Raw genomic sequence first — 21,572 nt, forward strand, 5'->3', positions numbered from 1 at the left:
GGAGGCGCTCTAACAACAGCCCGCAGCAACTGTCTCAGTTTACTCAAGCAAGGCAGCACAGTCGTAGCCCGGTACATGACCTGGATCTGGGACGCATATCACCGGAGATAAGTTCTTGGCGCGGCAGGGAAGAGGAGAATTCACGCCGCTCCCGAGAGTCTCCTGGTGCTAGCAATCGTCACGTTGTCCCAGAGCAAAGTGTGCCTCAGATGGGTGAAGCAGAGCACAAGATCAATACAAACAAACGACAACTCTGTGGCTCCCGCGTTAAGTGGTACTACCGCTATATCAAGCAAGGATTTTCTCGCGACGAAGCATTTTTCATGGCTAAAGAGCCAACTCAGCCATCAGCTAAATACAGATCCGAACTTAGTCGTAAACATGGAAAACCAAGTCCTCTGATGCATAGACCCAATACTGCAGTCATAAGTCCAAGTCGTGAGCTCAAATTGCCAAGTTCTACGTTGAATAGACAAAGTCCTGAGCCTAAAAGACGAAAACCATCGTGGGACGATGACCGTCCTGGCCCATCCAAAAGACTCGAAGAAAACGAAGAACGGTTGAAAATATGCCTCATGCCACTGGGTTATCCAAGGGAGAAGCTAACCCACCAAGAAAAACTAGATCTAGAGGAGGCAATCACAATGGAGGTGGCGTCCTCGAAGCTGGGAGTTCCTTTACGCTTCACTTCGGTAGCATTCAAAACCGGCTACTTGGAAGTGGAATGCTTCAATAAGTTTTCAGCTGATTGGCTAATGAGAACCGGACCGCAGTTGCCAGAATATCACGGTCATCCCGTGGAGACTAAGATGAAGCGGCAACAGAAGGAGCATATTATTACAGTTTACCTCCCTCGTAGTGCTGGCAAGTCTGAAGACTTTCTTCTCCAATTAATAAAATCACAGAACACGCACAACATCGATTTGTGGTCTGTAGTCGGTCGAGCGGATAGCAGAGATGGTGATGCTGAGGTTGTGTTCAGCATTGACGATCAGAGCGCAGCTGAAATCGCCAGCAACGGCCATACAATCTTTTATCGTATGAGCAAAATTCCTGTTCGAGGACTGGAGCAAGTTGACAGTGGCCAAGAGAAGCCCTCAAGTGAAGTTCTGTCGCGAGCAAATCAACATTCTCCTTCCTTTGGTCGCAATAGAGATGGAGGATTCATCGAGGATTATTAACATTCCATGGGGATTGAATATTTATCTATATTCTATATATATATATATTTCCCAGTACGTTCCTCGATCTGTGACTCCATTTCTTATTGTGAAATAAATGCGATTAAGTGTGCCATACAATCATTAAAATCTTTTTCTTTTTTCAGTTATCGCACTCAAAGGATATGCCAATCCTTCAGAATCAATGCGTAAATAGAAAATATAAATATCTACGAAAATTTGTAGATCCTTAAAAGAAGCTCATGGCTTCAGAAATACCTTCCTTTCACCAGAATCTTTTCCCTGACAAGTAAGGGAGTAACTTGTCAGGGAAAAGATTTTGGTGAAAGGAAAATATGTCTAGATAACTGCGGAAGGTAAAAGGCTAAACATGCATAGTACAAGCATAAATATAAATCACGTTTTAGTATGCCAAAAATACATAAGTTTAATATTGATTTCACATTATCATAGTGTTTAATTACAGGGTGATTGTCATTGTTGCAACAAATTGTAGCGTTGATTCAATTTCAGATATCAATATTTAAATAAAAAAAACTTTTGTATTAAAGACAAGACATCTCTGTCTCATTCATTCATAATAAATTATTAGGCATTAATATTAATTGATAATAAGTACAACACATATATAAGAATTGGATCATTCAGGTATTACTAGGCAAAATTAAGGACTAATGATTAGAGTCTAGAGTATTTACATTGTCTTTTTTTAGTTTTTGTTTTGTTCTTTTCAATTCAATTCGAATGCCAATCTGTTAATATTAGTTATACGCAATTTGCGTATGTATGTATAAGAAATGATTGAAGCCTGAAATGTGGATTAACAAATGATTGAGCATGATTGATGCGGACATGATTCCCCATTTTAGCACCTGTACAGTGGAAACTACTACCGATGCGCTTTAGTAGCTATTACTTAATTCACAAACTAATCATTAATATTGCATTTGTTGTTCTTGTTGTTGTTGTTGGTTGATGACGGTAGCAATCAAAAGGTGTCGCATTCGATGTTGCACTTCAATTGCGCTTGGACGAGTTGATTAAATATTTACAGCAATGTGTCAGCAAATGCTTCTCGCCGGACGATGAGGAGGAATTGTTATTGTTGTTGTTGTGGTGATTGTGGTGTTGCGGCGCGCCCAGCTCACGTGTGTATATATCGAGGCCATACTGACCCTCCTCCGGAAAGCTGCAGAGAGAGAGAGAAATAATTGCGAATTAAGCGCAAGGCACTCGATAGTCGAAGTGGGACTCACTTGATGATGAACGTGACAATGTCATCGAGTGTGCTGTGTGTCACATACTTGGCCAGCTTCTTCTCCTCGATGCCGTTCTTGTGCAGCGTTGCCATGAAGTCTGTCAGCGGCCGTGACATGCGGAACTGCAGATCCAAGCTGCGACCGGCAAAGATGAGCGGGTCCTATAGGGAAATAAATTTGTTTTAAACTGCGACTCTTTATTAGATAAAACTATTTACCTGATGTGTGATGGGTATGAGTCCAAAGAGACGAGTGGCCTTGGTGGGACCCCATTCACCGCTGGCACAATCCGGCAGCGGCACCATAACCGTCTGCAGCTCCTCGCAGCAGATCTGCAAAGCGAATAACCATAAATAACAGTTTCACAAGTTGTTGAATTTTTTGTACGCACCTTAAACTTGCACACAGACTTGAATTTCATGGGTTCGCCTGTCAGATACTCCTGGGGCGTCACTGCATTGGCGAAAATATCGAGCAGGAAGGCACCCGAGCACGGTGCGTGCACACGGAAGGCCACAATGTTGCCAATGACGGACTGCATCACGAACCGCTTGAGCGAGACGCCGTCGTAGGAGAGCTCTTCGTCGCTGTCGTAGAACTTGAGGTTGTAGTGAAAGATCAGGCAACTCTGCATGTCCGTGGGCATGGCAATGCGCACAGTGGCCGCGCCCGTGTCATCTGTGAAAACCACTGCTCCGTAACCCTCGTCGGCAAAGTGCAAACCGTAGCGGAAGAAGAGCGAGCGAACAAACGGTAGATTCTCGAACTCGCGCAGCGTTATGGGACGCTTTAGCAGTTGCCACTCCTCCTGCAGCGGATAGAACTCGTAGATGAACTCCCGAGGATCGGTGAGAAAGTAATGGTCGTCATACTCGTACCTGAAAGATTGCAGGCAAGAATAGGATAAATATTTCGAACATCAAGGAATGGTCAAATACTTGGCATGATAAAAGAATCAGCAAATGACTCACAATTAATTTTCATGTGATTATTATCCGATCCTAACAAAAACCTCAAAAACTAACTTTAATATATTTATTCTCCTACGGTTGGCTACCTTTCAAATAAAGATCAATTTTTATCTAGAAATATTATTTCTGTATGCGGCTGATCTAGATTTTATGATCTTCATTTTATGATGTTCATATAGATAGTCAGACAAACTGAAAAAAATGGCTAATCCATAGTTATCAAGAATGGTTTATAGAGTTCACGACGTTTTCTTTTCGCAATTACTTAATAGTTCGTCGGTCCTAATTTATAAAGGTTTTTACTCTTTGGAAGGTGGATGTAATTAATCTAAATTACTTACCGCAAACTGTCGTTTTTGCCGCGTCCCTGTTTGGGCGCTTCCTTGGCGTTGACCAGATGCCGTGCACCCCAGTTGCACTGAACAAAGCGCCAGGCGCCGGCCACATAGACAGCATTCCAAGAGTTGCGGAAACGTGAATCTTGGAACTTGACCCCTGGCTGGTAGCCAGCGCTCTTGGAGTAGCCCTTGATGACGACACAATGCAGACCAGCGTAGCTGCAGAGACGCTTGAACAGCACATGGTAGCTCTCGGTGCCGTACTTGATGCCACGCAGCAATCCCATTGGAGTGTCGCCTCTGAGATCATCGTCAAAGTGCATGGCATTCAGATTCTTGACCGTAATCCAACGGAAAATCGTGCGCGCCTTCTCAATGTCCGTGGTGCAACGACCGACGAGCTGGCGCACCAGATCCGTGAAGGTTTTCTGATCCTCCTGTGCCACCGAGATGGCAATGCGATCCACATCCTCGAACTCAATGGGATCCGTGTAGATTTGAAATTTGCTGACAGCTGGCGGCGCTGGAATTGGAGCATTCAACGGGTACTCAATGGGCACGGCACCCTCGCTGAACTCATCGTCGAGGAAGATGCTTTCGCTCTGCATGTACTCGGAACGGCGGGCGCTAATCAACTCCAACATTTCGCTGGACTGACGATCCACCAATGCTGCAGTCTCATAGCGTTCGTGCTCCAGCATCTTGCGTGTGATGCTCTCCTTTTTCTTGCTGCGTCTCAACGTCATGTTCTTCTCCAGATCCTCCTTCTGTTGCTCGTGGCGCAGCGTCAGAATGTTGGCCTCATCGCGATTGCGACGCGACGTGGCAAGCTCCTTCTCGAATTTGTGAGTCAGGCGCTGCAACTCGCGCTCCCATTCGTCCTGGAACTCGTTCTGTATTTTGCGATCCTCCTCTTCGCGTTTTCGCGCAAATTTCCTATACAAATCGTCCTCCTCTTTGCGATGCTTCATCTCCAGGCGCGCCTGCTCCTCGCGTGCCTATAGATAATGCGGGGGAAAAAGGATTAATTATGGCAAACGGACCAGAGAAAGCGTTCAATGAATTGTGGCTATATCTTAACTTGTGGTTGTGGCTGTATGTTGCAGTTGCAGTTGGATTTTCGCTGCGGCTTTTGCAATGCTTGGCTTGTTAACTTGGCTAATTATAATGCCACGCTTCAGCTGCGACGCTTGGCAAAATATCTGACATTAGCTGCCACAGCCACATCAGCAGCAGCAGAGTCCAAGCGATACATGCCACCCGCAATTCCCCGCCCCTCTCCCCGCTCGCTGGTCACGCATTGCGTGCACCTTCCGATCAATGCAACTCCAACTCCGACTGCAACAACAATCGACTCACGATTTTTAGACCATCTCACAAAAGTTTCACCTACAATTAACGGTAATGGAAATTCTCCGAATCCATCATTATTTCAAGCAATTGAAAAACGAAAGAATCTTATTTTTAACTATGCCATATTACCAATTATATGCGAGATAGGCTGAATTACAAATATTAAGTATACGCCAGGTTATTAACACAGTAATCGTATTTAATAAAAAACAAAAAAATATTTTCAATTTTCAAATGGATTAAACGAAATTAAATCGGAGACTCAATATTTATGAATATAAATTAAGCTTCTTAAGCTTAAGCGTGTTGTGGCTTGTGGTCAGCTTAATATTTGAATGAAATTGCATTTCAAGTGTTGACAAACGATAGCTACAACTTTTGCATCTCAAGTCAAATTTGTATCCAGTGTTGACAAGCGACAGCTGCAGCTTTTGCATCGCAAAACAAGTTCAAAGCGCAACGAGGGTTGACAATGCCATAAGGGTGACATAAGCTTGAAAGTATTTGAAACTTTTGACGAATTCACCAAGCAATTAAAATACATTTGTGAAAAATGATACAAAAAGCATGACATTTGTATCGCTCGTTCACACAATTGACTGTTATTTCTGTTTTGAGCATTATTCAATTACTGTTTGTTGTTGGTTTTCATAATTACAGAGAGCTTGCTGCATTTGTGAATTGCATGTTGCACTCCACTTCCTTGGCCATAAGTCTGGCAAATAATACGGCATTAAACAAATTAGCTATGCTTTTGCTATGCCTTAATTAATGCTTCCGCATGGGAATTTTGAAGCATTTAGCGCCACACAACGCAAACACATATGTAAACAATAGCAAAAGCAATAACAATATGCAATTAAAACCAAAATTCAATGTCAAGTTCAAAACAATAACTATAAAAATAAAATAAAACAAAAAGAGTAATAAGCAGCCGCAGCCAAAGTAGCCAAACAGTAACAACAACAACACCAGCTAAATGGTTCATAGCCCCGTTGACAATGGACATTTGAAATTGCGTGAGCGGCTTAGTGAGACCAGAGCCAAAAAAAAGCTGCGCACAATATTGAGAGCAACAACAGTTATTACGCCCACAGTGACAAAAGCAAAGCGAAGAATAAAAGCAACAACAACGAGAAGCAGTAGCAACGGCAGCCGACAGCAGTCGAAAAGCAAAAAAAAAGCAAAACCAAACTGAAAACGAAAGTCCAAAAGCGTCGAAATTAATTATTGCATAAGTTACACACACACACACACACACTCTGAAAGACGGAGTGACTGACATCAATTGTAAATTGGCCATTTGCTGCGTCTGACAAAAATGCGCAAAAAGCTCAAAGCAAAAGCTAAGCTTGAGGAAGTATTTGTGAGAGCAGGCACACTAACAATAACAATTACACGCATACGCATTGCATAAGGGCCTCGAAGGGTGCGAGAAGAAGACGCACATAGTGAGAGTGGGAGTGCAAGTGCCAGTTAAAGCGTGAAAGAGAGCAGCAAGCAATGTGCCAACAAGAATGAAGCTACCAACTGCGACGTCGACGTCGATGTCGACTGCGACTGCGACTACGCTGCTGTCAGCTGAATGATGAAGCAAATGCTGCGACGATGTCGTCGTTACTTTCACTCTGGTGCGCATAATTTAGATTTAGCAACGTCGGCGCAGTGCACTGCAGCCGGAAAAACAAGTGACGGCGACGCGCATAGATATCCGTATATGGAAATCTATGCTGGCAGCTGAGACGCTTGGACTGGACAGCACCACACTGCTGGCCAAAATAATGTGCACGGTGCGTTAAACCAGCTTCAAGTGAACTCTGAAGTTGTGCTGCATAGTTTATGTTTTTTTTTATGTTTCTTCTCTTCTGTGTTTTTTTGGTGGGTGTGTGAGTGAGTATGTAGTACATATGTCTGTCTGTCAGTCTGTGTGTGTGAGTGTGAGTGTGCGTGGCAGTTGTAAAACATGCAAAATTTTTAATGATTGCATGCATGCAATTTTTCACATATTTTCTATTAGACGACGGCGACGGGACGGGAGGGGAGGGGAATGTTGCGGCTTTTGCGGTGTGGCAACAACAAAGCCATCAAACACCTGTTCAAAATTTGTTAAATTGAGCGTTGCAATAATATGCGCTTGCCGCTGCTTAGGAGTTGTGTTTGGTTTTTGTTGTTGTTGTTGCTGATCACTCGCGTGTGGCATTCTCAAAAGTGAAAGAAATGCTATTTTGGTGGCACTGCCACAAAAAAAATAAAAACAAAAACAAAACCAACGGCAGATCACCAACAACTGGAAAAAAAATTGTGCGATTTTAATTTCGTTTTTGAAATCAGTCTTTTTTCTGTTTTTTTGTTCGTTTACGTAAAATGCGATTATAATGCTTTCACCGTCATGCAGATTTGCCAGATTTGCAGCGTCAACTCGCACAAGTGGCAAGTGGCAAGTCATGCGCCAAAGCCGACGCCAATGATATCAGCTCTGACCGTTAGTCCGACGCATGCACTTGCCGATAAGTGTTGCACATTGCTATAAATTGTAATCGAGGCGCCACAAAAAAAAACTTGACCACTGTTTGCGCTTGTTGCACACACCACAACACCGCAACTCAACTGACGACGCGACGCACACATTACCCGGAATCATCTGCAGCTGTCAGTGGAAGCCAAGCTAGACTCCCCCTGTTTGAGCCATCAAAAGTGGCCCACACTCCTCGCCATTAAAAGCCAAAGAGCAGTTAAGATAACGCATAAAAGTTGCAAAGTAATAAATGACGGACATGACTGCTCAACGAGCAGATACCCTGTATCCGGGTCTCTGATTTCCCCCGAATTGAATGAATGTGAAATTATCAAGATGAAAGAGATAACACGATTAAAACATGAGGACAGTTAACATTAAAGCTTCAGCTTTAAACTGGATCAATTAATGCGGCAAATCAAATAAATCTTCATGAAATATGCACTGCAAATATTTAAAAATATGATTCTACTTGCAAGTAAAAGTTAACTCAGACAGAGATTGATGGAAATGGCTCGGTAAAACAAAAGACTTAGGCAACAAACTTGTGCCAACAACAACAAGTGTAAATAGCACACTAGCCTACATAATCATGAGTTTAGCTGTGATTGCATTAATTAAATATACCCACCTCCCCCTCCTAACTGAACTCAGCTTGAGTTAACTTCACTTGCTACTCGTCGGCTCAACTTGAGGCGGACATAACAAACGTAGATGGCGATGGCAAACGGGCAACTGACGGAGCATTGCACAACCGTTTGTTTACAAGACACAACTAGGTAAGTAAGTGTGTATCTGTCTCTGTGTGTGTGTTGCCAACCCGCTATAAACGTCTGAAGCAATTATTGCTGACCAGCAACCATCAACCAGCAACGAGCAACGAGCGCGCAGTTAAATTTCATTAGATGTTCTGCACTAAATAATTTCTTAATTTGCGGCCACTTGCCACTCAGTTAGAATACTCATTGATGAAGGAGTCTCAAGGCGGGGAGAGTGAAGTGAAGAGGAGGTGATAAAGAGCCAGACTCACCAGGTAGAAATCAATTGGCTTCTCGCGCGCCTTATTGTAGGCCTTTTGTATCTCCGTCTGTTTGAGAGCGTGCGCAATATGCAAAGCGCTCGCATCGAAGCGTCCATATTTGTAATCGGAATCGTTTTGCGATGGCGAGCTCACCTCACGTCCCCCATAGCCATTGGGCGTTGATTGGCGCGAGCTCAGGACACCTGCAGTCAATTGTTATCCGATTGTTCGTTATTGTTAGTTATTTGTAATGGAAATAAAGCAAACTCACCATCGATCTCGGTGCGTGTGCCGCGTATTTGTTCGTTCACAAATTTGTTGGTACGCGGCGCATTCAAGGCCTGTCTGATGCCCACCGATGTCTGGTCAAGATGCCCGGGTCCGCTCTTTGGTACATGTGAACTGCAATAGACCTGCAATACAATATACAACATAAGCGAAAGATCAACCACTGAGCACTTCAAATCGCAGATCAAAATCAACAAACATTCACGTAAGTACGCACAACAAAATGTTAATTTAAATTTTGAAATTACACAAAAGGTAAGAAGAAAGCAAAAAAAAAAAAATACATATAAAAACCCTGTGGAATGTGGCAAGTAAAAAGGCATTTAAAAGCGATTATCATGATGAAACTGCGTTCGTTTGTAATACACAAAGCTCGCTAGCAATTAGACTCCAGATTGGGTCAGATTTGTAAAGATTAGATTTATGAAAAAGTTTATTAGCCAGTGTGTTAGGTAATCTTTACAATTGCAGCAATTACTTAGGAGAATATAACACAGATAATTTATAGATTGGAATTTAAATACTGCTGATTACTAAGCAATTAGTAACCTTAAATTATTTGAGAGGTATATACTTGATTATAATTTCAGATCATTTTTTTTCACTCTCTCCTTTTATTTAGAATCTGTCTGTTTAATCATTATTAATTATTATTAAATTTCAGTTTCCGATGAGCCCTGGTATTTTTATTTATTTCAGATAATCTTTTCTAAACACAAATACAACTAAATATTTAAATTATACCTCTACAATTTTTATATTATATACCTTACATTATGTTTTTATCTCTAAGTTAGTCTGTTAAAGTAGAAAATACCAAATTGGCCTGTGCTCTTTTTTCTTCTCTTTAAGCATTGACAATTGTTAATTGTAGTATTGTTGTAGTAGTATTCTATATTCAAAAATGGTTTGTGATTACTAAAATGCTACAGAATTTAAATTTAATTGGAATTCGCTTAATATATTCTAAAATCATTCAAAATAAATGCAATAATAATTGCAATATATGAAGTGTAAAATAATTTGAGATAAATGAAGCAATACTCGTAAATATGCATTATAAACAATTTAAATTGAGCCAATATTCAAATTAATTTACTGCCGACTAAAAGAACATATTTAGAATTATTTATACATTTTAATTTAATTTAAAATTACTGCAATATTTGCAAAAATAAAGAAATATTTAGTTTATTTCTAGAGTTCACTTCAAAATTATTTAATATATAATAATATACTTGAAAATAGGTGCAGTAATAATCGCAAATATAAGTTATAAAATACTTTAAATGAATATAAGCTAATATTCAAATTAAATTTCTGCTTAATACAATTCTATATTTAAAATAATGCATATAATTTAAGATATTTTTAAAATAACTGCATTAATATTATCAAAACCAAATCGATATTCAAATGATTATTTAGCATAATAAAATAATATATTCTATTGAATTCAAATTCACTTCGCATTCCTTTAATAGATCGTCTGCTTTTAAATACGAGTGACATATATATATAGATAGCTAAAGAATCTATAATATATCACTGTAGTATTATTATCAGCACACATGGATTAACAAACCAGTCAAATGATATAAGTTCTTGATTGGCACAAGTGCATGAATTAAAATCGAATGCGAATGCGATTCGATGGCTGATTGCATAAGTATTAAGTTCTCGATGAGATCGTCTGCTATTAAATATAATTGACAAGTCGAACGTGAATCGTTTTCATGAATAAATTTCTCATCAATGAGGCGGCTTGAGAACAAGTATTGCTGCAAACGTGTTAGCAACAAGGGAAAACTAGCAAATGAAGCCGAATTCGGATGTTAATTAATGAAATATCATCAGTTTAGCTTGTTTTAAGCAATTTGTATGGCAATGCCATAAGTCAAATTGTTTAAGCTGTACACTTTATGAACTTGTGACAGTGTTATGCTTAGCTTTTTTGCCCTGTGCAACGGCAACAGCGACAACTCAATGCTATTCACCTACTCACAGCAGGTGGCCGCCTTTTAGCTGTAGCCATATATCTGCTATATACATATATGTTTATAGATATACAAATATGCATGTGAGAGACCGCAGTGACACACATTCGCCAAATGCAATAACAAAAAGTTATTTATTATTATGCACACACTCGCATGTATGCAAAATGCGGCGGCAGCTGTGCAAATATGTTTGTTTTTTGTTGTGGCACGTTTGTCGCCTAAGTCATTTATTCTCTCTCTCTATCTCTCTCTTGTACTTACCTCTTTGTCGTCCTGCTTGTGTTGATTGTTAAAGTATGTTTTGAGAGTCAGCTTGGTGCCGCAATGGACGCACTTGAAGCAACCGGAATGGAAGAATGTGAAATCCTTAAGCGGCCCCACGCGATCCACCTGATAGACGGTCTCGCTGCAGCGGAGGCAAGTGGACTCGTAGAAATTTGGACGATACATTGCAATTCCAGTTGATTCGAGAGTCAGCTGCTACTTTTACTGATTTCCGGTTATTCCTCACTGTGTGTGTGTGTGCGTGTGTTGTTGCTGCTGCTGCTGTTTCACTTTTCTTTCTAATTTCACTTGCAATTTATATTCTGTTCAATTGTCTGCCGATTTTCTGGTGCGGCACGTTTATCGGGTTCTACTCGTTTCTGCTGCTGCCGTTGCCGTTGCTGTTGCTGTCGTGACACTTTCAACACACACACCAATGCTTAATTTATTGGCCAGCCAAATTGTGCGCCATGTTCCACATCAGCTGCTAAGGCTGTAGCTGCAAAACGAAAACAAAAATCAAATCAAATCAAATAATCGCATAGTTTAAGAAGAAGCCTCGACTGAAAAAGTCGTGTTGCGTGTGTGTGGGCATTTGAATTTCCTTTTAATATGTTATGCCTTACTATATACCTGCCCCGCACATACACTTAAATTGGTCATATCAATAGCTAGCAACACAGCAACAGCGACAACAACAGATCACATCACGACACAGTCAATACCAAAAGTGGCCAAAACCAACGACAAAGCCCAAATCAAAGTCAAAGCCAAAGCCAAAGCCAAAGCCAAAAAGTTGCTTCATTTTTTGTTTGTATTTGGCGTCGGCGGCGGCCAAAAAACTTTCATTTTTGTTCCGAAGCCGAAGCTGAAGCGTATGCCACCGAAGTTGTGACTGTGAAAATATAATTAATGAATTTTAATCAAGTGGACACAGACACCAAGTCGTAAATGGGCAGTAGCAAGCAGCATCGCCAGCATCCCACCAAAAAATAAATCTGTGCTGACTAATGTGAAGGGTCTGTATCACAGCGTCTCTCTCTCTGAGTCTCAATCTCAGTCTCTGTCTCCGTCTCTATGATGCCATCGACAAATGTTTGCCACCGACGACGGCGACGACGGCATTGCCATTGACCTCGCGACAACAACTTGCCGCAAACGTGCAACAATTGAACTTGTTGTTGTGGCAAGCAACTGTTGCACTGTTGCAAGCAACTGCTGCACGACGACGCGAGACTCCGCTGCAAATGGCAAATCGCGCCTGGCACCAGAAGGAGGCCGTCGCCATTGAATTTTTGCCATTTCCATTTGATTAATTGCTGCGATTGTTGTTGCTGCTTTTTGCACATTTTCCACAATTAAATCAGAGATGGAAAACCATAAAACTCACACACATACACGCACACACATGCAGGTAATATTAATTGATTGTTGTTTGTGAGCTGCACTTGGCCAAAATTAAAACAAATGCGGCTCAGACAGCTTTGCTTTCTTTTCAAGTTTAATGAACGTTAAGCAATTGTAATCGCGCAATGGGAGAGGAGGGGAGGGGAGGAGGAGAGAGAGGTGGTTTTTATGATTAGCGCCAACTATTGCGGCATCTAAACTCAAGCTCATTGAAGGTTGCTGCCCGCGTTGGCTGCATGCAACGACGCCAAGCGACGACGAGCATGGAAATGTAAATGCAGCAAGAGAGCGAGCTAGCGTTTTGTAACACCAAATTATTTTGATTGGCTGTAAATTATGTTTTCCAAGTTCCGCTTTGAGGTTTTGCTCTCGATCGAGCGTTACAAAATTGCGGCACGGAAATTGTTGAATTCAATTTGCTCGCAACAAAATAATGGAAAATGCAGCCAAAATTAGTGAAATGATTGAAATGAGCTGGCAACTTTAAGCAGCTTAGAATAAGCTCGGCAGCTGCTTTTAATCTATGCATTGTTCAGCCATCGAATACCTGTTTTACTTGTCTGATTTATGGGCATTTATTGAATTTGGCTATTTAACTGCTTTCCACACATTCCAGAGAGCTAGCCACTCATCACATCACATCACCCAGCGATCGGAGCTGTAAGTAAGTTCTGTCAATGGGCTGTCCATAAATCGCTTGATAGGCCCAGCTAAGTAAATTGATTTGGCGCCGCAACACACAAAAACCCACACACAAAATCAATTGACAATCACGTATGCGAGCCATGAATGAAACGCCCACAATGTGACACCAACAACAGATCTGTGATGATGCGATCATTATCAAAATGGGAGTGATTGAATGGTCTAATTAGTTGCCGATTTTGACATAATTAGCGTGTAATGATAATTGTAATAATGACAAGTGCTCGAAAGCACTTTTGCACACCAATCATCCAACCAATCTGCCAACTGAGCTTGAGCTGGGCGGCTGTGACAAAACGCCTCGTGAGGCTTACATCACGTAGCACCGTGGTCAACGTAGTGTGACTAAGAAGCGCACTCTCGCAGGGGGCACTCTTCCTATTCGTATTCGTATTCCTATCGCTATCGCTATCGCATTGCCGTTTAGAAAGAACTTCGAAGAACTGAGGAGAGTGAAGTGAGGAGAAGTGATTTCGTATGCTTTGTCGGCGTTGAATTTCGCACATGCCAAGCATAAAAGTTGTCTCGTGTATCACTTGGCTTTTCCAACTGAATGCATTTGAATAATGTATGCGGAAAAATGCTGGCAACAAATTACAAGGCCACCGCTTTTTATAGTTTCATAACATTTTGGTCAATTTCGCTTGCAACATCTTCTTAAGATTCATTAATCAACGTGACTAAACAGTTTAATTACAATTTCTAAACGGAATACGTGTTTCAAGTTCACATGGAAAAATTTGAATTTCTTATTAGACAAACTGTGATAAATTGTTACAGGAAATTAAGAAAACAGAGAAACAAAAAACTCGTTTAAACTTTTAGCGTTTGCCAGACATTGAAGGCCGCATGTAAATATCTTAAAGTGTTTTTCCAAATCTTGCTTCAGTATTACGCAAATCCTGAGCATTTTCATTAAATTGCTGACATATTATTAGGCGACTCATTTTAAGTAATTTGTATTCATTGTTGTGTGATGATTTCACACTCGAAAATGTCAAACACTTTTCGCTTTTTCTATCAAGAAATCAGTTGCTGAACTAGACATAAAGGAATCGAAAGTGGCTCGAATCAAAACATTTAAATAGATTAATAATAAAAAGAGCGCGTTGCATTTGCATAAAGAGCGTTGTGTGTTGCTTTGACTATTTGATTTGGTCTTTTATATACTTTTATCAATCAATTTGATGGCAAGTTCGTTGCCTAAGTCTTTTGTTTGGCGCTTCGATGCGAGTTGAAAACCCGATAACAATGACAATCGATAATAACGGTAAACGCAGCAATGCAACTAAAACAACAACATCAAACAACTTTATGTGACTGTATTGGCATAATTAGCGCAGCTAATCATAATGCAGGTAGCAAGTGGTGTGGAGAGAGGGAGGGTGGAGGGGCTGTCGACCAAAACAATAAACGAATGTAGCATGTCGTTTTTTGTTATCTATAACTGGTTTCAAACTCATTACCAATGAAACAATCATAGTTATTTAAACAAAATGCAAATGATTGCGTCACTTTTGAGCCCGCTGCACAGCTACAGCTACAGCAATAGCTAAAAGATACAAGATAAAAACGAAAATAGAAAAATAAACACATTCAAATTGCGCGCTTACGAAACGAAATGAATAGCATTAAGCTACAAAAAAAAACAACAATACGAGCGAGAAAATAAAACTGCTGCTTGTGACTGAAATCTTTTGCTTCCACTTGGCAAATGAAATGCGCAAATATGAATGAGGAAAGTGGGCGCATGTCTCGTTAATAGTTTAAACAAATGCCCCAAAGAGTGACTTCTATGTGAAGTACATTTTTCTGCTCAAGTACTTTATTTTCGTTAGCAAGTTGTGTTAATTGCAAGTGTGCTAAATTCAAGCTGCTAATTGAAAAATGTGTGCCGCCTCCTTCCCCTAATAACAATGCGATGCCTTTCAGAGTGGGAGAACTTTAAATAAACAAAACAAAACAAAACAAAACCAAACAGACAAAAGGAAATAAAAAGCATAACAACAATAGCAATAGCAGCGAGAGCAATGAGAGCAGGTGCATGCTATTGGTTGACCCTGCTCTCTCTATCTCTCTCTCTCGCTCTTCCTCCCCCTCTAACTACTATACACTTGCTTGCATCTATGTACTCGTTCTCTCCCTCTCTGTGGTTTGGTGTCTCGCTCTCTCGCAACGTCAGCGGCGCATGCTTGCAATCTTTCACTTTTTGTGCGCGCTCCACTTTTTGTAAATTATTTCTCGTCTGTTTTTGTTTTTGGTGTATTATTATTATTATTATTATTTTTGCCTTGATTATACACACGCGATATATGCAAGTGCATGACTGGAAAGCTGCCTTTTTTAGTTTTCTTGTTTGTAGACGTTATGCACTTTGGGCCCTTTGCTCTCGCAGTTCCTCAGACTCCCAACGGTTTGACATACTTTATACTTTGTATTTTAGTATTTTCAATTGTTCTCTCCTCTTGTTCTTACGACTTGCGCTTGGGCTTCAGTTTCGGTTTTTTTTTTTTTTTGTTTTATGTGCTGTTTATGTGATTATTTGCGAGTGTGTCTGTGTGTGTTGTTTTCTACGCAGCTAAACAACTTTCTTCTCATGCGTTTTAAAGGGGCGCGCGTTGTGCAAAAGTATTTATGATAAATTTCACACACACATACATATATCACACACAGACTCACACACACACTTGTAGAAAGCATAAGCATAAGCTGGTATAGCAACAAAACTCGCCACTAAATCACACATATGGACACTCACACACGCACATTCAGTTCAGTGAGCACACACAAAAGTTTGGCTTTGGGTCTGAAGCACAACGCAGATTCTTTTTATTTGTACAACATTTTTGGCATTTTTGTCATATTTCTGATGTATGCAAGCATACAGTTCAACTGAATACTAACACAAATACGAAATATAAACGGGAATGTAACAAAATTCATTACCAAACACACACTTATACACGCATACAAGTGCAAAGGTAAAATAAAACCGACCGCTATTACACGCTGCTTTCACGACGATCGCTTTGAGACTGACTCTTGAAGAGCTTTGAGCTATGAACAAGCTTTGAGTAGAAAACATTCATGTTAAGTAATAGAGGTCTGTTAACTAACAGGAAATGGTCTCTAAAGTCGTTGAAAATGTCAAAAATACTATCTTTGCTTATAACTTTCTGATTACATTTCAAATTTTCTCTATTTGAATAATCGTTTTTAAGAAAACTAAAATGTTTCCTTAATGTGATCTGACTTATCTTGTCTTAAATGATTCGCACTTTTCCCAACAATTTGAAATTTTTAAAACTAAAAGCAAAATGTTATAGATTAGCAACGAAAACATTAGCAACGAAACAGTTTAAATCTCTAAAATATACCGAAATGTATATACTATACAGTGTTCCATAACGCCACTTTGCACCTGTCATCGATAACTTGACAGCTGACTGAAAGGTATCGTATCGACCGACCTCCACATTATATCGACAAATTATCTACAAACAAAATAGAGAATTGGAACATTCAGTATCATTTCGTTGTTAGTTTATAACTTTAGAATGGGTAATGCATTGCAATTCCCAAGTGACGACGAGGATGTTTGGGAGTTCCCCGAGGACTACGATGTGATAAATTTTAATGTCGACGCAATGGACGTGCAATTGCGACGTCCAAATTACATACCAAACAAGCTGCCTGTAATTCTAAACAAACCAAATCTGGACAAATTTCAAGTAAGCACGAAATTATTTCTTATCAACCCTATTGTTGAAAGTTTCTTCTTGCTGATACAGAAAACAGACATGTATAAAGAAATAAAGGCACGCAGCAGTTTGATTAATAAGAAATCGCGAGAACAACGCTGGAATCTGTTGAACGCGCTGCAACAGCGTGAAAATGGAATTACAGCGCCTGGTTATTCATCATTCTCGCCCAGTCAACAGCGCTTCTTGTCCAACTTCTATATACCCAATCAGAAGGCAATGCGACTGATGTCTTTGGACGCCAAAGTGTTTGTCTCCAAGTTCAATAAAAGCGGCAGCAAACTGTTAACAGCATGTCAAGGTCACCATCAATCTTTTGTTACCACTTTTCGACATTGTAATTGTTAATGCGCAATTTGTGCTTTGCAGATGGCTTTGTGAGGATTTACGATGGCTCCAAAGGCACTTACCACTTGATCAATCGTATTAACGCACGTGACGTACAATGGAGCATTACCGATGCTGATTTCAGTCCGAATGGACAGCACTTTGCCTACTCCACCTGGTCACGCTCATGTAGGTAGCGCAGCAAACACTACGATTCTATTGTTCATACTCGACTTTCACTTTTGCAGTCTACATCATGCCCGTGAATGGCACCGACGACGACTGTCAGTGGATCGATGTGGACGATACGTCTAGCAGTCGTGTGGCTATCTTTTCACTGCGCTATTCGCCCACTGGCGATAAGATCATTGGTGGCAGTGGAAATTCTACGGTTATTATTGGTGATGTTGCCACGCGTGCCACACAAATCTTACGCACTCATCGCGCGCCTGATATTGATGTGAATGCTGTTAGCTTTGTGAATGACAAGGATCCCAATATTATCATTGCTGGCTGTGATGATGGCCTTCTGAAAGTATTCGATTTGCGTACGTCATTTCGTTCTCGTTATCTAAACAAATCCGTGCTATCATTTATTGGGCATTATGACGGCATAACGTACATTGATCCCCGCAACGATGGTTATCATGTGTTGTCTAATTCCAAGGACCAAAGCATTAAGATCTGGGACATGCGCCTACCCAACAGTCACCGTAATCGTCCGGCTTCTCGCTCACATCTGAATTCGAAGGCCAGGTGGGATTATCGCTGGGATCGCGTGCCACGCGAATGTAAGCTTGCATATTTATTAATTCTGTTATTGGTATTAACTCGCAACCATTTTGCAGTTTATAATCCACACAAAGCGCTCGATGGCGACAGCAGCATTATGACTTATCGTGGCCACCGTGTGAGCAAAACTCTGCTTCGCGCCAAGTTCTCGCCTGCGGAGCAAACTGGCCAGCGTTTCATTTATACCGGTTGTGCTACAGGTCGTATTATAAGTGAGTTTCATACGAGGAAATTTTACTTGTCATTTCTCTTAAACAAGTATTATTCCAGTTTACGATGTGCTTACGGGCAAAATTCGTGAGGCTATCGAGGGGCATCGCAATGTTATACGTGATTTGGATTGGCACCCAGTGCGGTCCGAGATTGTGTCCAGCTCGGTAATAATATTGTCGTCCAGCTTCACATTCGCAATAGCTAATTGTTAATTTTCAAATTTGTAGTGGGATTCACATGTGCATCTGAACAACTTTAAGAGGAATATGGCTCCAGTGTCGCATAAGCGACGTCGTAGCTCCGCGCGAGATAATTTGCCATTGCGGCGGTCGCGTCGCCTGGCTAACAGATCGGATTCAACTAGCAGAGCATAATGTTTTGTAAACATACTGTATAGGATACACATTACAATTAACGTTAGTTTAACACTACTATTACTTTGGCTATGCAAATGGAATCAATACATAAGTTTTAAATTACAAATGGAATCAATTTATAAGTTTAAGTTACCACACGCGCTAAACACCTGTAAGCTGTAAACCAAAACACAAAAGTCCCTCTTGGTTCAATGAACAAGACTGAAGACACGGCACACAGAAGAGAGAGAGCAGAAGAGGGAGCGCTGTTGATTCGGCCTCAGGCCTCGGAACAAGTTTCAATCTCCACCACCTTCAAATCCATCCATCCCAACTACAACATAATTCAAACAATCACTCAACTAACATTTAAAAAATATTGTTTTGTTTATTATAATAATAACTATTACATTATTGTTACATATTAAAATGTAAACTATGTACAACACTAATATTATACTACGCCTTTAAGAATTCAGTTGAATTATATTTTTCGTGTTTCAATGTTGATGTTCACTAAATTCCTGAGAATAATTGACGTTTCTTCACTGCTCTCACAGCTGCTTTATGTTTATGTTTGGGTTTTGTTATGCCAACCTTCGGTTCATTGATGTACTTGCTAGTTTTGCCTTCCCAAAGATTGAAAATACGCAGATTATCGTTTTTTGCTTGCACCACTTTCAGTTTTATATTTTCGTCGACATCGTATCCGGTTATGTGTGCTATCGTCGAGTTCCTGTACGCCTTCATATCGAAGATGTAGAATTTTTCTGCGCAAAATGAAGAGATTGGGCATACATTGAATGAGTCTCGCTTTTTAATAAGTTCCTCGTAAGAAAGGTATTGGCTGTTGTCAGACTCAGTATCTGCATCAGAACTAGAAGATTCAGCACTTACTTCAACGTTCTCATGATTCTCTGGCTTCTTTTTCTTCTTCGATTTCTTGTTAGTTTCTTCTTCTACTGGGGTTTCTTTTGTTTCATTCACATCGACATCCTCATCTTGCTTATCCTTCTTTTTCTTTTTACGCTTTGGCTGGCTTGTTTCCTCGGCTTCCTCCACTTGTTGCTCCAACTCAATGGTATCTGCTTCGGCTGCCCGCTTGGATTTCTTTTTTTTCTCCTTGGAAGTAGCTTCATCGGACGGTATAGATTTCACTTCAGGTTCGGGTTGCTGCTTCTCCTCGATTTCTTCGGCAGCTCGCTTCGACTTCTTCTTCTTTTCTTTGACAACAGCTTCCACTTCGGACTTAGGTTGCTGCTCCACTGTAGCTGTTTCTTCGGCAGCACGCTTTGACTTCTTTTTCGTCTTCTCCTTGGTAGCAGATTCCTCGCTTGGAGTGGCTTCGACTGCTTCCTGAGCCTGTTCAGCGTCCTCTTCAGGTGCATGTTTCGACTTCTTCTGCTTCACCTCATTAACATCCTTTGAGTCTACTTCTATTTCATCTGCAGCTTCTTCAGCTACATGCTTCGATTTCTTTTTCGGTGGCGGTTTCTCTTCAGTCAACTCACTCTGCTCCTCCTCAGATGCACGCTTCGATTTCTTCTTTTCTTTCTTCTCCTTGACAGATACAATCTCTGCTTCTACTTCTGGCTCAGCTTCAGCTTCTTCAACCACTTCTTTCGACTTCTTCTTCTTCTTTATCTTGGAAGCAGTTTCTGTAACTGGGGAAGATTCAATTACCGTTTCCTCTTCCTCTTTCTTGGCACGCTTTGATTTCTTTTTCTTTTTTTCCGGTTGAGCTGTCTCTGCAACCTCTTCAGCATCATTCAGAGCAGCTTCACCATCTCCATTTGGAAGCGGTGTCGCTTCCTCGGCAGCAACAAAAGAATTGTTCTTCAATCTGTTTTTCATAGCTTCCATTTTCTGTTTGAAATAATCATTAACTGACAGTCCAGTGCTCACTGTGTGAACACCAGCAAAATTGGGATCAACAGGCTTCTCCTCTTCTGCTGGCTGCTGCTCTGCGGGTACAACAGGCTCAATAGGTGCATCGATGTCTTCTGTAGCCTTTTTGCCAAATATGTTGGCCAAATCTTTTTCACTGTATCGTGACAAATCTTTGCCACGCGTAAACTTCTTATAGTGCACACGGGCTTTGCTCTGCTTGGACTTCTCCTCCAGCGAGACTCCACTTATGTTATTCTTCAGGGTTTTGCTCTTAACCTTTTTTTCAGGTGTCGCCTCCCTAAAACCGAAGCCCATAGGACGAGCTTCGTCCTCGGAAGCGGATGCTGCACCGCTATTATCATTTGTATTTGGAGCATCGTCGGCGCTTCCGCCATTGAGTGAATTAAGCAGGCCATTGAAACCCTCTTCATGGATGGTCCATTGATCATCGCGGTTTTCGTAGCCCAATCCTTCGGCATCATTTTTAAAACGAACGCGCACAAAGTCTTGTGAGCCGTCCTCGTTGGCACCCAGCCCGCGACCCTTGGACCAGCCCATTTTCTCGAGCATTTTCGTGCCAAAACGTGCGGAATCTGCAAAGCACAAAACTTATAACACAAATTGTTGAATTTTAATGCATTTCTTCTTCACCTTCATAAAGCGCTTTGCCGCGCGGACACAAATTGTATTTTTTACGGCGTCGTGGTTCAGCAAGCATAGCCATTTTGAATACTAATTCTTGAGCACTTTAAATATAAACACTTTTAAATAACTTTCATTAATTGTTTTCAACAATAAATAATAATAAATTTAAGTTAAAGCATCAGACTACAATCAAAGAACGCTACTTCTGCTAACACGTGCAAAACAGCGAAACCAGCTGTTGCTTATCGCAAACTATCGATAGTTGTTATCGATATGGCAATTGTGC

The 21,572-nt window shown here is 40.8% G+C and overlaps 3 protein-coding genes across 4 annotated transcripts; 1 reads left to right on the forward strand and 2 right to left on the reverse strand.

Annotated features, from left to right (window-relative positions):
• Positions 1-1,609: 1,609 nt before the first annotated feature.
• Positions 1,610-16,346, reverse strand: LOC117570568 (hillarin). The gene is made up of 9 exons (XM_034252300.2): positions 16,249-16,346; positions 11,188-11,689; positions 8,910-9,051; positions 8,648-8,841; positions 3,753-4,747; positions 2,832-3,318; positions 2,659-2,772; positions 2,438-2,601; positions 1,610-2,370 (listed from the first exon to the last, which is right to left on the reverse strand). The coding sequence occupies exons 2-9, from the start codon at positions 11,374-11,376 to the stop codon at positions 2,199-2,201; spliced, it is 2,457 nt and encodes an 818-aa protein (XP_034108191.1). The 5' UTR covers positions 11,377-11,689; positions 16,249-16,346; the 3' UTR covers positions 1,610-2,198.
• A 438-nt stretch (positions 16,347-16,784) lies between these two features.
• Positions 16,785-19,028, forward strand: LOC117570573 (DDB1- and CUL4-associated factor 11). The gene is made up of 7 exons (XM_034252315.2): positions 16,785-17,033; positions 17,094-17,364; positions 17,433-17,579; positions 17,639-18,181; positions 18,239-18,394; positions 18,453-18,559; positions 18,623-19,028. The coding sequence occupies exons 1-7, from the start codon at positions 16,860-16,862 to the stop codon at positions 18,767-18,769; spliced, it is 1,545 nt and encodes a 514-aa protein (XP_034108206.1). The 5' UTR covers positions 16,785-16,859; the 3' UTR covers positions 18,770-19,028.
• An 86-nt stretch (positions 19,029-19,114) lies between these two features.
• Positions 19,115-21,516, reverse strand: LOC117570569 (PIN2/TERF1-interacting telomerase inhibitor 1). 2 transcript variants are annotated; one of them, XM_034252304.2, is made up of 3 exons: positions 21,293-21,515; positions 19,649-21,234; positions 19,365-19,521 (listed from the first exon to the last, which is right to left on the reverse strand). In XM_034252304.2, exons 1-3 carry the CDS (start codon positions 21,363-21,365, stop codon positions 19,498-19,500), a joined length of 1,683 nt encoding a protein of 560 aa, XP_034108195.1. In that variant the 5' UTR covers positions 21,366-21,515; the 3' UTR covers positions 19,365-19,497. The 2 variants fall into 2 exon arrangements, with proteins under 2 accessions (XP_034108194.1, XP_034108195.1); XM_034252303.2 differs by having other exon boundaries at positions 19,115-21,234; positions 21,293-21,516.
• Positions 21,517-21,572: the final 56 nt, after the last annotated feature.

Source organism: Drosophila albomicans, chromosome 3 (assembly GCF_009650485.2).
Source record: "Drosophila albomicans strain 15112-1751.03 chromosome 3, ASM965048v2, whole genome shotgun sequence".
NCBI lineage: Eukaryota > Metazoa > Arthropoda > Insecta > Diptera > Drosophilidae > Drosophila > Drosophila albomicans.

Bases quoted from the DNA above. Each gene is read 5' to 3' on its own strand.
- LOC117570573 (XM_034252315.2), top strand. From the start codon at position 16,860: ATGGGTAATGCATTGCAATTCCCAAGTGACGACGAGGATGTTTGGGAG. The intron at 17,365-17,432 runs GTCACCATCAAT...TGTGCTTTGCAG, and splicing joins ACTGTTAACAGCATGTCAAG to ATGGCTTTGTGAGGATTTAC. The intron at 17,580-17,638 runs GTAGGTAGCGCA...TCACTTTTGCAG, and splicing joins CTCCACCTGGTCACGCTCAT to TCTACATCATGCCCGTGAAT.
- LOC117570568 (XM_034252300.2), bottom strand. From the start codon at position 11,376: ATGTATCGTCCAAATTTCTACGAGTCCACTTGCCTCCGCTGCAGCGAG. The intron at 3,319-3,752 runs GTAAGTAATTTA...GCAATCTTTCAG, and splicing joins GGCAAAAACGACAGTTTGCG to GTACGAGTATGACGACCATT. The intron at 2,602-2,658 runs GTAAATAGTTTT...ATTTCCCTATAG, and splicing joins TCATACCCATCACACATCAG to GACCCGCTCATCTTTGCCGG.
- LOC117570569 (XM_034252303.2), bottom strand. From the start codon at position 21,365: ATGGCTATGCTTGCTGAACCACGACGCCGTAAAAAATACAATTTGTGT. The intron at 21,235-21,292 runs GTGAAGAAGAAA...TGTGCTTTGCAG, and splicing joins CGGCAAAGCGCTTTATGAAG to ATTCCGCACGTTTTGGCACG.